Raw genomic sequence first — 15552 nt, forward strand, 5'->3', positions numbered from 1 at the left:
TCTGGTGGCCATATCTTAGACATTGTATGCACTAACTTCCCACTGATGGTCGAGGCCCCACAAGCAGTTACTTGGTCCGACCATCAGCTGATTAGATTCTCTTGGTCCGCCTTGAGAGATCCTCCTAAGTCTGCTAAAACAATGGGCCCCCCAAAAATCAACGTGGGTAATTTGATGACCTACCTTGATTTGAACAGACCCATTTTAGGGGCAGATATGGATTCTGCGCTACAGGTTTACGACAGATGGTTGAATGCAGCGGTGACCTCTTCTTCGAAGAAGGCTGATTCAGGCAGAAATAGGATGACTCCTTCTCAACCATGGTATTCGCCCCACCTCCGTACTCTGAAACTTGCTTGCAAGAAACTGGAGCGAGCATGGAGATTAGCTTACTGTCCACAGGCTAAAGCAGTGTTTCGCTCAGCTCAGCGAGATTACTATACTAGCATTAAACATGCAAAAACTGAGTTTTTTTCTAAAAGAATTGAGAGAGCTAATAACAACAGTCGGGAAATTTTCTCGATAGTGAAGAGCTTTCTCTCTCCCTGTGCTGAGCAGGTATCTATGAGTCCTTCTACCGAATGGTGTGAAAAGCTCTCCTCCTTCTTCCTAACGAAAATTGCTAACATTCAACACAGTTTGAGAACAGTTGGAGGAGGCTATGAGATGATGGATAACAATGAAACTAAGGTTCCTCCCATCATCATCATGGAGAGACTTATCCCCCCTTCGGTCGAGGATACCCTGGCAGCAATTAAATCATTAAAATCTGGTGCTCCCGGGGATGTCTGCCCGGCCCGGGTGCTGGCCGAAGCAGCCGAAGTAGTGGCTTCTGAAGTCTCCCAAATAATAGGACTATCATTTACTACTGCAACTGTCCCGAAAATATGGAAACAGGCTAAGCTTTTGCCATTGCTAAAGAAAACAGGCGCGGATCCAGCTGTACCGAACAACTATAGACCTATTTCTCTTCTGCCAGCTATGGCTAAAATTGGTGAGAAGCTTGCATTTTCCCAGCTTAATGCCTTTGTGGAAGCTTCAGGGGCGTTACATCCTGCCCAATCTGGCTTTCGTGCAGCCTATAGCACAGAGACAGCGCTGGTAGAGGTTACAGAGGCGATTAGAGGGTGCTTGGACAGTGGCGGCAGAGCGGTCCTAATTTTATTGGACCTCTCTGCTGCGTTTGACACTGTTCCACACACACTTCTCTTGGCACGGCTGGCTGATATCTGCATAGTGAGTTCCGCTCTGGAATGGGTGAAATCCTTTCTTTCAGATAGATCTCAGCAGGTCTGGATTCCTCCTTACTCATCCTCGATTAAATCCCTTACTACAGGAGTACCCCAGGGCTCTACTTTGAGCCCCCTCCTTTTTAATGTATATCTCACTCCTCTTATTTTTTTAGCTGAACAAATGGGAGCAAAAATAATAGCATATGCGGATGACACGCAACTCCTGTTTACGTGGCCAGATGCGAACACTGACACTGAGGTTGTGCGTTCATGCCTCTCCGCTGTGTTCAACTGGTTAGCAGCAGCACAGCTGAAGTGCAATGAAGATAAAACAGAAATCTTGCTATATGGCCAGTTTCCGCCCAACTTCAGAGAAACTCTGTGGCCTTCCGATTTTCCCCAGCCAGGCTCCGTCAATATCCCTGCTAAAAACTTGGGAGTCTGGTTTGGGGAGGATTTGCGATTCGAGGCACACATAAAAAAACTCACTGGGGTGTGCTTCGGGTCCCTAAAAGCCATGAGGAAGATTTTTCCTTATCTGCCGTCTTCAGCAAGAGAGTCGGTCGCAAGAGCCCTTATTTTATCACGGCTCGATTATGCCAACTCTCTGCTGTGTGGCTCTCCGGCTTTTCTAATCACAAAGCTTCAGATCATCCAAAATGCGACTGTTCGCCTACTGTGCAATGTGCCATATAGAGAAAGTACTCGGACTCACATGAAGGAACTACACTGGCTGCCAGTAGCGCAGAGGATAACCTTTAAAATTCTTACTATAGCCTTTAAAGCAGTTCATGACCTTGGCCCCTCTTATTTGAGGGAAAGATTTTCCCGCTATGTCCCTACTCGGGCTCTGCGTTCAGCTGACTGTAATTTTTTAAGAGTACCTCGATTTCAGCGAGTTCGCTTGGGAGGCCAATCACTTGCTGTCACCGCGGCCAGGACTTGGAATACCCTCCCCCTTTCCCTGAGATTAACTGAAAATTTTGTGACATTCAAGAAGGCACTTAAAACTTACCTTTTCAGAATGGCTTATTAAATTTCTAATAGTAAAAAAGAAAATTCTGATCTCTACTTTTTCTCCGGCCACATGCTTGTTTCTTTTTTACGCGCCAGGACACTCTGGTAGTATATGAGTGCGATACAAAACAGCTAAATAAATCTCTCAGGGCAGTGGCTGGAATTTCATTCACCAGTAGGTGGTGGAAGTGTCTACTCCCCTCTGGAATCTGCAACTCCCCTTTTGGGCCCAGTTTCCAGTTGAAGGCTAGGAGGGCTTCCTCATCTGAGGGATCACCCTTCAAAGCTACACGGACAACCTCTGGAGCTACACAAGGGGCTTTGTTTTCAAGATGTCTAGGGTCCTTGGTGTGGTGTCCTGCTTTTTGACAGTTGTGACACCATACCTTGTTGGGATCCCAATTATTTCCGTGATACCCAGTTTTGGTTTGTGAGGTGTCTTTGGGCCCACCCTCCTGGACAGGTTTTGGGGGGGCTACCTGGTACTCCTTACTTTTATCTTTAAGAGGCTCACTGTCTTTCCTCTGGGGAGGTGTTGTAACCCCTTCTTTGGTCACCCCCTGTGGACGTCCTAGTTACCCTTTTCTTGACCCAATAGTCCACCTTCTTTCCCAATTCCTGGGGAGAAATTGGATCTAGGTCTACCAGATACTGATGCAACTTCATCAATGCAATTACTTAATATGTGTTCTTTCATAAACAAATTATAAAGACCATCATAATCTTGCACTTTGCTTCCAGTCAACCAGCCATCTAGTGTCTTAACTGAGAAGTCTAAAAATGTCATCCAGGGCTGACTCTGGATTTTCTGAGCCGTCCTGAATCTAATTCTATACTCCTCAGTTGTGAGCTCAAATCCCTCAATCAGAGTTCTCTTCATGAGGTCATAGGACCCAGCATCTGCCCCACTAAGGGGCAGAGTGTGTGTCTGAACTTATCAGGGAACAGTTCCCAAAGGAGTGCCCCCAGTGAGTTTTCTTCACCCTTCTGGCTTCTCAAACCCTTTCAAAGGCTGTGAACCATTTGGTGATATCATCACCCTCCTCAAATTTAGGGGCAATCCCTTTGGGGATCTTGGGATCATATGATCCTTCCTTATCTATATTTTTTAGATTGCTACTACCATTGATGGGTCCTAGGCCCATCTCTGCTCTTTCTTTTTCTAGAGCCAGGAGTCTGGTATTTAGGTCTTCTACTTTGGTCAGCCTGGCTAGCAGGATGTCCTCCTCATTGAGGCTTTCCTCATTGTCCTCAGTAGTGCCTGACCCACCTGTGTGGGATCTTTGCACTGAGAGGTTGATTCTTGGAGTCTGGGGCACTTGGGTCCTTTTCTCCGTATGAAGTGGAGGGGGTTTTGATCTATCTGGTCATCCCCTTTCTCTTCTTCCTCATCTGAAAGGTCTTCACCTTCACCATTTTCAGATGGATGGTCCTTAGCATACCCAGCCAACAGCTCCTGGAGCTTTTGTCTGGTGGGATGGGACCCCATGACTATGTTTTTAATTATACATAGGGACCTTACCTCCTTGAAAGACAAGTGTAGGTAAGGGGTAAGGTCGAGCTCCTCAACCTGGTCCTCTGTCATTATGGTTATTTTCACGAACAGCTGGGTTCTTTTGAGACATTGTTAAAAAAACTTCTAACTCCTCTAACCCTAGCTTAAGTGACTTTTTATTTTTCTAAAATTCTAAAGTGACTTAACCAAGGCCCTTACTTGACCTTTAGTAATTTTTCAAAAAAAATTCCAATTTGAAAAATCTGAATTCTAAAGACAATTTAAGAGTTCTGTTGTGTGATCAGGTGGTAACCAAGTAGTCCAACAAATGCAAAGTTGTATATCCCACGCTGATCCACCAATGTAGGAAGCTGGCTCTGTATGTACCATGCGGTCAACTTCTACTTGGACTGTATAAAGGACATACGACTGGATGACCAGCTCTTCGTGGGGTTCTGTGGAGCCAGGCAAGTGGTGAAGAAATTGACCCTTTGCTTTGCCACGGAAATAACACCCAACAGGGATCAGGACCCATTCTACTAGGGCTAATTCTACCACTTCTGCCCTTGCAAGAGTAGTTCCAATTGCAGACATGTGCAAAGCATTTACATGGTTATTCCTACACACTTTGCCAAGCTTTGCTTCCTGGATTCTGAGGCACATAGAGACCACTACTTTGCCAGATCTGTCTTGCAGGATTTTCTTATATAACTATCCATCAGCCTTCCTAACTAGGGTACTGCTTGGCAATTTATTGTACAGGTGAGGAATCTGAAGGTAGAAGGATCTATTAGTAGAAAAAGTTACTTACCCAGAGTAACGATCTTTCTGGTGGATACTGTATTTACCTGCAGTTTCATCACGGACCCTCCCGGCTCCCTGTTTAAAGGATTGCTATAGGAAACGTTAATAAGATTGTAAATAAGTATATTTTGGCACTGCAATACTCTATTGATGTCAGTCCGTTCGCCTCGAAGGCTTGAAAAGAAAAGATGCTGTACCGGGGTGGGAGCTGTATGGCTCTGGCGACTTCATAAAACGCCACTTCTGGCGTTAAAACGAAGATGGCACCCACTACCTGGGACATCAGAGCTTTGAAGTTTCTGGATCTAGTATGACTCCTGGGATAATTCTACATATAAGGAATCTGCATGTATATTTAGTATCTACAAAAAAACTGTTACCACAGGTAAGTAACTTTTTCTTTATGAATTCAGAGCGAATACTCATAATGAGGAAATATGGTTTCAAGTACATAACATATCCTTTTGGTGGTTAGGCACACATGAACGTTTTTTTTGTTGATTTACTTTCAGTCAAATTGTTGGCCAAGTTATGGAAAAAATAAGGAGTCTGTCGGAGAGTTATGGCTGGGCCTCTTGCGTTTCTACACAGAAGAATTTGATTTTAAAGAACATGTCATCTGCATAAGGAGAAAAAGCCTACTGACAACTTTTAAAAAGCAGTGGACGTCAAAGTACATTGTTATTGAAGGTAATGTAGGGGGGTTATGGAGCTGTGGTATTTTTAATCCACTGACGTGCAAGAATGAATGTCATATTTGTTGAGTCAGGCAAGAATGTTGGTCTGTAAGAGAGAAGTCTTCTTTTGATTTATGGTACATGGTGTGGAATTCTAACCCGTGAACTGCAGCTGCCCTCTGCTACTGAGGCTGGCAGTGCTTCCCAGTATGGAGGCTGGGCTCTGAAAGGTTGGCACAAGGTTGATTCTGAAACACGAATGACTGATTGATGGGTGCTGGTGACCAAACCTCCAACATTGTGAACGTCCTGAACCTGGGGCAACGGGTGCACTAAGACAATGAGATCCAGATTATTAGTCTTGTGTTTTTTAACTGATTGTAGGCGGGTGCTCTTTTCACACTATGTACATCACTGCAATATATTTTACCCATATGTACAGTTGATCTTTTGATTGGTTTCAGTATATCTAATGCATCTTTCAAAGGGAGAGGATTACTCCATGCTTCACTGACTTAACATCTACTCTTTACCTTTGGATTTCTTTATATCCATAAATAGTAGAATATCTCTGTGCATGTGTGAGATGCTGAAACACTAATGACTTTAACATTTGAAAGCCGTTTTCATTTCAGATAAGTTGCAAATACGTGGCAACATATTCAGTTCATAAACTATTACTACTTCACTTTACTTATTTCTATCATTATAGTTCTTGGTTATTTCTGGTTTGATATTGCTGGTTGTAATAAAGTCACTTTACATTCTGAGAACTTAAGCTCCAAATAATTTGAGGGCACACAGTGTCCTGCAATTAGAGCTTCATGGTGCACATAAAGCAGACATAACATCACAAGGATAACACAGTATGTAAAATAAATGCTACTGTGCTTCAGGAAAAACTCAGATTACTTCATTAATCGTCTCACAAACACCATAAATGTTATTTAGATGAGTTAGTACTTATGGTGAATGTTGATACGAGCTGCATGATCTATGTATGGTTGCATTAGCTTACACTGTTTTGCGACATAACATAAATATGATTCAGTCATTATGAGTTGTCATTAATTATACATGGCGTCCTTTGTCTTGTATATTTCAATAAAACATATGAATTTCGACAAAATAATCATTTCAGTAATGTTGTACGTGTAACTAGTGTGAATATTGCTAGTGCAACTTTGAGGACTCAAGCAGCTCCCATGTCCATTCATGTCCTACAGATATTCAACCAGTTTTGTTGCAACCAGTGCTAGGCAACACTTTGGCAACAATTATCTCCAGAGTCTACTTTAGGCTGCAAGTTTTTGTGAGGTGTTAGGGTGTTAAGTTTCACTCAATGTCTTAGGATAGATTCTTTGTTTCCCGCTCTTTTTTTGTGTATTTAAGTCCCTTATTTTAAGTATTGGCAAGTTATTTTCACTCGTTAATTTTTGTTTAACAGGGTCCCTTTATGTAAGAGTGATGCAAGGATCCTGATCATACACAGAACTGTGCACAGAGACCTAGGACATCAGTGAGTTATGCAGACAAACTGCACACAGGGAGGACAGACGCTCATCAGAAGGAGACATATGCGGGTGCAGGCAGTCCAGGGCCACGGAGATCAGCAGGTAGACAATAATGGCCCGGAACAAACACAACCACAGCCACAAACTGGAAGGAGCAGACACAGCGGCCACGGAGGGAGGCAGACAAACACCGGAAATAGGCCCCAGCGGTTGGAGTCCCGAGGCAGGGACAGCAGCAGGCACGTTATAATCACAGGTGTAAACAACAACTCATAACCACAACTCGGGTACACATAAGATCCACTGATTGTGGCAGACATAAACGGAGCAGGCATGAATCACAGTCAAGGATAAGGTGAGGCACAATGCATGGAGCAGTCCCTGGAAGCGGAGACCCCGCTCGTCACCTAGAGGCGCAGAAAGACTCCAGAGACCGTGAGTGGAGCAGAAGCACACAGAGACACACAAGAGGGGGTCCGAAGGCCACAGAAGGCCGCTATCCAGTACAAAGTTGTTAAACTCCATTTTTAGGACCGGAGTCTGCACAAGGAAGTATGCGAGAAGACACAAGTCGCTCTCCATGGCTGGGCACTTACTTCTCCCGAAGGTAACATACGCCGGAGATTAAAAGAGCACATCAAAATGTGCTCCCTGGTGCAACAGCAAGCACACCTACATTTAATCTGTCTATACATCCCAGTAGCAAACATTAAAAGTGGCATCACTTGTGCAGTGCACAAATGGCAGCCCTGCTGCAATGCAGATGCATTAGATGTACATAGAAAGGTCAAACAGGGGAACGTCCGGCCCCGAGGCCTTGTATTGTGAAATGTATGTTTACTGAGCTGACGACGGGCGGGGCGCAGTGACGCGAGGTCACATGCGGCTGTTTGTAAATTTATTGTTTATAAACACGAGGAGGGAGGGAAACTGAGATCTCTGAAGCCCACAACAGACTCCACACAGCACCGCCACGGCATCAGCGATGGGCGGCAGAGACGAGGTAATCACTGTATGGAGGCGCATGCCGCTACAACGCACTATAATGAATTTACAAAACGTACAATTCTGTAGGCCATAAAATAAAGTGCCCGGAACAAAACAAAAGCAGTGGCATTCTTCCGAGTCTACAAATGGCTGCCCCGCAGCACACACATTGGGGTCAAGAGGAACTCTGTCGGAAGGGAACGCTGTCGATAGACACACATCAGTTACATGCAGCCTAGTAAATTCAAGGGCTGAAACACAGTTGTGTACATTACACTCCAGCACCGTCTATTACAAGCATGATCCACACTTAAAGATACGATTCGACTATTTACTTTATAGCTACTGTCGCGTGCATGTAAGTGTTTGGCATCGTGTTTGTGTTTATAGGTTGTGCGTTTTCTCTGTTGAATTTTCTGTATGGTGTTTGTATTTGTGTTCATTGTGTGTGTAATATGTTAAAGGGATGTGTGCGTGTTTAGTAAAGGCTGGGCCTGGTGTGTTCATTTGTTGTACACCTTTGTGAGAATGTGTGTGTCATGTTTATGTGGTATGCCTTGTGTCTGTATATCGTGCCTGTTCTTGCGCATGTGTTTAGTGTGGTGTTTGTGTTCCTGTTTCTGGCGTGTGTCTGTGATGGTCGTTATGCACGTGTAGTTAATGTGTGTGTTATATGGGTGCATGGTGTTTGAGCGTGTTTGCATGTGTCTGTCTGCATGTATGAGTCTGTACAGATTGTGACTGTACGTGTGTTATCACTAATTAAAACTAATTTCAGTCTGACGATAGTTCCCCGCCTCGCGCTCTGTGACATTTTATTTGAGCTCAAGGCGTGGGTTATTTTTCTGTATCCAGTAAATATAACTGTGCCGCTGATAACGCAGGTGAAGCGTGGAGGCAAACACACGTCGCAGCAATTTGCATACACAGTATTTGCGTACGGGCATGAAGGGGACATGTTCTAGCTTTTATGTAATCTCTTTTCATAATTTACAACCGCAGAGTTTCGGCGAGATCGCTGTTCCCGCTATACATATACTGATAGAATTAAAAATATCTCTGAAGTTTGAAAAAGTTGTACGATTAATGTTGACACGAAACACAACTCATTTAGAGTGTTTCCGGGAGGTAGACCTAGAGACTGGGGGTCAAATGTTCAAGCAAGGCGTTCCAGTGTGATTCATATGATGGGGATGGGGGGGGAGGTACGGGAGCTGCAGGGGTGGGAACTCGTAACGTTTTTCATCTAGGCTCATATTCATAACACACAGCGAGATTAGTCTTTGAGGTCAGACCTTTTACAATGCGAAATAAAAGACGGGGAGGCTGAGCATTTGAAGAGGACGATATATTTCCTAACCTCCAGGTACAGTCCGCAATAAATCTCTCCTGATAGGCTGCTCTGGAAACCTGAACTCCAGCATCACGTTTTCTACAAGCAGTTCAGAAAACAAGCACGCTAAGACATTCTCTTTTAGCCCCGTCCTTTTCAGAAGGGCACGGCATGACTTACTGCTGCAGTAAAAGGTTAATTATCTTCTTTATGGGGCGAAACAGGTGGCCCCATAAAAAAAATAAGAAACCTTTTACCACAGCAGTAAGCCAAGGAGCCCAGTCTGAAAAGGACGGGCCTAAAAGAGAAAGAAAAATGTCACTAGGACCTCTTCTCCAATGGCTGGCCACCGTTTAGGACGCCAGCCAATGGAGAAGAGGGACGGGGCTTAACCCTTGCTAGTGAAGTACACTCTAAAACATAAAATCTCACGAGCTCGACTGCGCATGTGCGCAGTACGCCACGCGAGACCTAAAAAACCGCTATGCAGTGTCGCGTGCAAAAGCGGTAAAAGGTAAAATGGCGTTTAAACTTCTAATAAGCCATGCTAACATAACATGCTCGCAAATTAGGCTTCGGCCATACTACAACCTCCCTTGATCGGAGAACGCACAATAAAGGGGGCAGGTTTCATGGAATGCAGAGTTCAAGTTCGAATAAGACAGAACCAAGTTCAGACATTTTGCCAAACTTGATAATTGGGAGTAAAAAATCTGAATTCAAAAGTAACCAAGTCAGTGAAAACATCCACGGGTGGCGATGGTGTGAAAAAAACCTAAAAAAATGTAGAAAATAGTAATGCATTAGTGAAAAAAATTCATGAGTTCAGTACGTGTCTATGAAGCAGAAAAAAATCACACTTCAATCCAACAGCGTATAGGCACAGTATGTCGCAACTGCCTCCAATAGGAAGTCGTCATCATACATGAACATTTCAGCCATCCAATTAAGTAATGGAAATGAACATACATGTTCTTCAACAGCCGGGGCCTCTAGCACCATCAGAGGACAACTCGGGCTGTCTTTGAGATAACTGCATTCCAGAAAGTCATTGGCCGCAGTCCATATGTTCCAATTGCCTAGAACCCCATGAGCAGCTGTGCAGGCCATAATCCAGAAACCAGAACAATCTATTTCATGAGCAACTAAGGGACTCATTAGTAGATTAAAATCCAGGTCAGGAGACACCGTGTTGCAGAGACACAAATCCAGGGCCCATTCAAATCCACAATCCAGGCAATGGAAAACAGGCTGTAAAGTATGAGAACCGGAGAGATAAACCATACGCCACACTGAGTCGCCAGAGGTAGTGATCCATAGTATTCTAGCATCCGGTTACAAAGCTGGAGCAGCCGGGGCAGATTGTCGAAAAAATTGAATGAAAAAATGCTGGGATCACTCCATATATAGCTTGGAATGAGGTCACAAGGCCAGAACTTACTACTTTAAAATAGTGCGCCAGGCCCTTGGTTGACGAGGTATTAAAGATTATGTGAATCAAAGCACCAAAATGCAGGGGCAGGTCAGTATTTAATAAGGCATGTACCTCAGTACGAGTGTTTGCAACATGAAGGACGAATGTTTCACGTGCAGATGTAAGAGCGACTTCCTTCTGGGACAAAGGAGCTCTTATTCGACTCATCTTGTTGAACTCTGCTTTCAAGGTCTGGATAGAAGGCCAGATGGAAACATCGAGCCTTCCATGTGGAGGAGGAAACAGGACATTCTTACAGCAAACTACACGTTGGGAAACCGTAACGATATACCGAATACCAGCAAGCATACCACAGCAATCTTCATTATTTAATAACAAATAACTACTGTTTGCAAGCAACGTGAAAGTTGGTGTAATAGCTTTGGTGGGAGTGCCTTTTAAAACACACGCAAGATTCGGTGCTGTAATATTACAAGAACCGTGCAATTGCAGATTTCTACAGACTAATGAGTGATCTGGTGTGGAAGTGCAGTCTTCACCCTTTAAATAAACTTCTTTTCCTTCTCTCAAGCACCTATATGTAAATGGGAGATTCCATACTTCATGTAGAAAAGCACTATCTAAAGGTTCAAATCTGCCTATGGCATAGTATTTTATGCATGACTCAAATTTAAACAGGGGGAAAGGTAGAGTTATTAACCCATGGATGAGCCAAACTGCAGAATTCGACTCGGCCACTGAAAATGGTAAAGGTTCCAGTTTTTCAATATGCAGCAGTGAAAACGTGGCATCTTTCATTGACATAAATTGTTCTTTAACAGTCAAATTAAAAGGCAAAAATAAAGATGTCGTGTTAATGTAATCCCAAGGCACCTTCCCAGATTTTAACGTTTGAAGAGTCCAAGCAAACTTCATATTAAAATGCAATTGATTTTGTCCATGGTACAGAACCGCAACGTCTTCTTGTACAATATCAACAACAGATGAAACAATCTTATCTAATGTGTAAATACGGGAAGAAAGGGTGTTAATGCTATTATCTACAACGGGCAAGCACTTTTTCTAACTTGACCTTATCAATGGCTCTGAGCCTAGAAGCAGCTTCAATCTGGGACAGTTTCCTAACTTCGTTGTAAGCAGCATATATCCATCTTTTCGATCTGCCTGCTGCAGGACCTTTTACAAATTCATTTAAATCAACGGCGTCAGTCAGTTTGGACAAATGAAACATAACTGACGCTAAGGTAGAGTGTTTGAGCCAACTCTGACACAATTTGCCTACAGAATAGGTGGTGACCGAATGTTGACTCAGAAAACGGGGATCTACTCTAACCTCTATATAGCCAGGGGTCAGACCCAGAAAACGATGCTAGCAGGAATCTGCACTTGCCCCAGTATTGGAACTTTCATAGATTCCCATGCTTTGTATCATTCCCCGTCGTCGGAATGGGAGCCTCGGTAAATAGTAAAAAACTATAGTAGTAAGCACAAAGTGAAAAAATAGGCCTAGGCCTCATCTCATTTTGTAGCTTATCCACCTCTTTGTGTAAAAGAGACCAAATTTCTGCAGCAGCCAATCAGAGCAGCCTCACCCCATAGAACCTTCCTGAGAGAAGCTCAGAGCCTCAGATTTTCTACCGCACGTTGTGCAAGGGAGTCTCCATTGAGCTCTGCTCAGTTTTCTTCAGTTTTTTCTTCAACTACTTGGATTTTTTCTCAACATGTCGGAGAGGAAAGCCCTTTTTAGAGCCTGTGCCACCTGCTCTAAGAAGAGGTTGTTTGTCGAGGACAAACATGAGGATTGTATCTACTGTTTGTATCCGGACCATAAACCGACAGACTGTCCGATTTGCAGATCCTTCTCAGCCAAGACCCAGAGGGACAGAGAAGGACGTCTCCTCACATGGCTTCAGAAGGTGAAAGACCGGAAGGACATTATCTCTTCGGACAGTGAGGGCTCCTCGTCTATGGTGTCATCCAGAAGGTCTCAAAAGAGGGGTAGGTCCCCCCTTTCTGCTTCAGACGAGTCCCGACACAAGGCCTTACCAGGGACCTCTGACAGGTCTGACAGGCCGGCTGCCCAAAAATCTCCTCACCGAGGTGAAAAGGAGAGGCAGGGTAAGCCTGAGGAACTTCTGACCTCAAAAAAGGTGAGAAAGGCTTCTACAGTCTCTTCGCCTCCCTCAGAGAAGGATCGTGGGGTCAAAAAGCCTTCAACCCCGACTCAAGAGGTGGCTTCAGACAAGAAGCAGAAACCGTCGACGACTAAACTCCCAGGTACGTCGTCTACGAGTGTTAAAAAGGACAGCTCTACCAAGGTTGCCTCGTCGACGGGCTCGTCGACGATGGCTGCGTCGACGCCTACACCGTCGACTGCTTTCAAGGCTCCGGAATCCTGCTCGTCGTCGACGAGGGTGACCACCTCCATGTCGACGACAATGTCTGCAAAGCTGCCGTCGACGGCGGTGTCGTCGACGAGGACGACTTCGACGACGACGATGTCGACGACGCCGGTTGCCATGTTGATGACGACGAGCTCGTCGACGGTCCCGTCAACGATTCCACCATCGTCGACGATGAGCTTCACCTCGTCGACGACACTATCCTCGTCGACGAAGACAGTTTCTATGTCTACACTTCCACTGTCGACACTGATACAGAAGACCTCCCCGTCGACGACGGCCTCGTCGACGAGGGCCTCGTCGACGACGACCTCGTCGACGATGGAATTGGCGGGAAAACATGTTTTTTCGCTGAAAAGGAAGCATATCACGCCAGAGATGACGTCTCCTCGCCAGGTTCAGAAGCTACCACCAACACTACTATTGGAGGATGACTCTGAGGAAGAGACTTTCAGTGAATTTGGGCAGGCCTATAGCCCTTCTGACCTCCAGGTTAAGGTGCAGGAGTTTAGCTCTGAGGAGGAGCAGATGGAACGACAGCACTATGCTCCAGAGCATTATTATGAGGAGGAATGTACTGCTTCCAGGCAGGTGCCTCCACAACAACCGATGCGTCAGTTACCCGAGGGTATGGTGGCAATACCATCCGCTTTAGTGACGGATTTACAACTTATGTTGCGGGATTACAAGCAACGTTTCCCGACACCTCCGGAAGCCCAACAAGTGCGCACCACGACACCTCCGCCTCAGACATTGCGTCCTGTGGCAGACCATTCTTTACCCTCAAGAGAGCGTGCCGCTGCGCTGGAAGTGCGCCCTCAAGAGGTAGTGCAGGTGCAGGACACTGATGATGATGATGATGCTGCGTCTTCAGATGCAGACCAGCAAGCGGATCCTGATCAGGATCAACAGACGCCATGGAATACTACTGACCCTATGGATCCGGACAACACCGACCCGGATAATATTACTTCGCCTCCAGCGGATGTTGGAGGGTTTCACAACTTAATGGACAGGGCATCCAAAAGATTTGGTCTCCCAGTGACCACAGTGCAATCGGATTGCTTTTTGTATGACTTTAAAGAACCATTCAGGAAGTCAGTGAGGTCCATTCCAATCATCGAGCATGTCTGGTCTGAGGGCTTGAAGGCTATGCATAATCCGGCTACAGTCCTCCCGGTACTTCCGAGACTAGAAAAGAAGTATAAGGCACCGGATGGCAGTCCAGCATGTTTACTTGGCCAACCGAAACCGGATTCGGTCATTTCGCAGGCTGCCCAGAGCAAGTCCAAGAATCCTTCTGCGCCGATGACTACGCCGCCAGATAAGGAGGGCAGGCGCCTAGACAATGTGGGCAAGAGGTTTTCAGCTATGGCCAGTCTCCTGGTTAGGGCGGCCAATGCGTTAGCGATTCTGGGACGCTATGATCGACAAATGTGGTGCGATCTGGCCCCATTTGTTGACGAACTGCAGGATTCGTCTAAGGAAGATGTGAAGAAGATTTTGCTCGAGGGGGAGCGGGCCTCTTCGGAAGTCATTGATGTGGCAATGGATATTGCAACCACCGCATTCCGTGCACTAGCTGGCTCGGCGGTTCTGCGACGCCAGGGGTGGTTAAAGGCCACATGGTTCAGGCAGGAGGTACAGAATAAGATCTTGGATCTGCCATATGACGGTGAGATGCTATTTGGCAAGCACGTCGATGAGGCCCTGCAGGGAATCAAAAAGGACACGGATACAGCTAAGTCCTTGGGTACATTGCAGTATCGTAAGGTGCCCTTCAGAGGAGCTAGAGGAAGAGGCTTTACGTCTTACCGTGGAGGTAATCAAAATCGCTACTCCTCTGGATCTCAGTCCAGCCAGTCGTATAAACCACAATACACTCAAAGGGGCTCTTTCTCTCGCCAGCAGCCTAGAGGACGCCAGGGGCAGCAAAGGAGAGACAACACCAGGAAACAATAGCGGCCAGGTGGCTCTTTCCACTGTTCCTGTTCCCTCATTCACATCTGTGGGGGGCAGGATTTCCCATTGCCTACACAACTGGATAATTATTACATCGGATCAGTGGGTCCTCCAGATTGTCAGAGAAGGACACACATTGGAGTTTCAAGACCTTCCTCCAACAAGAGCGCCGGATGCCTTCCTTCCGAAACATCTCAGGCTCCTTCATCTCGAAGCCCACCAACTTTTCACCAAGGGGGCAGTAGAGCCTGTACCCCTTTCGCAAAAGGGAAAGGGGTTCTATTCCAGGTTCTTCCTGGTTCGGAAGGCAAAGAACAAGTGGCGTCCGATTTTAGATCTACGGCAGCTCAACACTTATCTCGTGAAGTTGTCCTTCAGGATGGTCACTCTTCAGGACATCCTTCGTCTGCTCAATCCGGGGGATTATATGGCGACCCTCGATTTGGAGGACGCCTACTTCCACGTTCCTATCCATCCAGCTCACAGGCAATATCTGCGCTTTACAGTGGGCAAGAGTCACTTTCAATTCAAGGTACTGCCATTTGGTCTCCGGTCCGCCCCACGGATCTTCACAAAGGTTCTAGCTCCGGTGGCAGCTTTTCTCAGAAAACAAGCTATTCAGGTGTTTCCATACCTGGACGATTGGCTGCTGAAAGCTCCATCTGTTCAAGAAGCGTCCAGTGCAGTCCGGACG

General features: G+C 45.7%; 1 protein-coding gene across 1 annotated transcript in view; it reads left to right on the plus strand.

The window, feature by feature from the left end:
- Window positions 1-15552, plus strand: part of TUT7 (terminal uridylyl transferase 7) — a 1558036-nt gene that overhangs the window by 1213170 nt on the left and 329314 nt on the right. Inside the window, exon 21 of the mRNA XM_086961199.1 lies at window positions 5061-5238. Coding sequence (XP_086817325.1) covers window positions 5061-5238 — 178 coding nt within the window. The remainder of the gene's footprint in view (window positions 1-5060; window positions 5239-15552) is intronic.

This window comes from Lissotriton vulgaris, chromosome 3_1 (genome assembly GCF_964263255.1).
Source record: "Lissotriton vulgaris chromosome 3_1, aLisVul1.2, whole genome shotgun sequence".
NCBI classification, from domain to species: Eukaryota; Metazoa; Chordata; class Amphibia; order Caudata; family Salamandridae; genus Lissotriton; species Lissotriton vulgaris.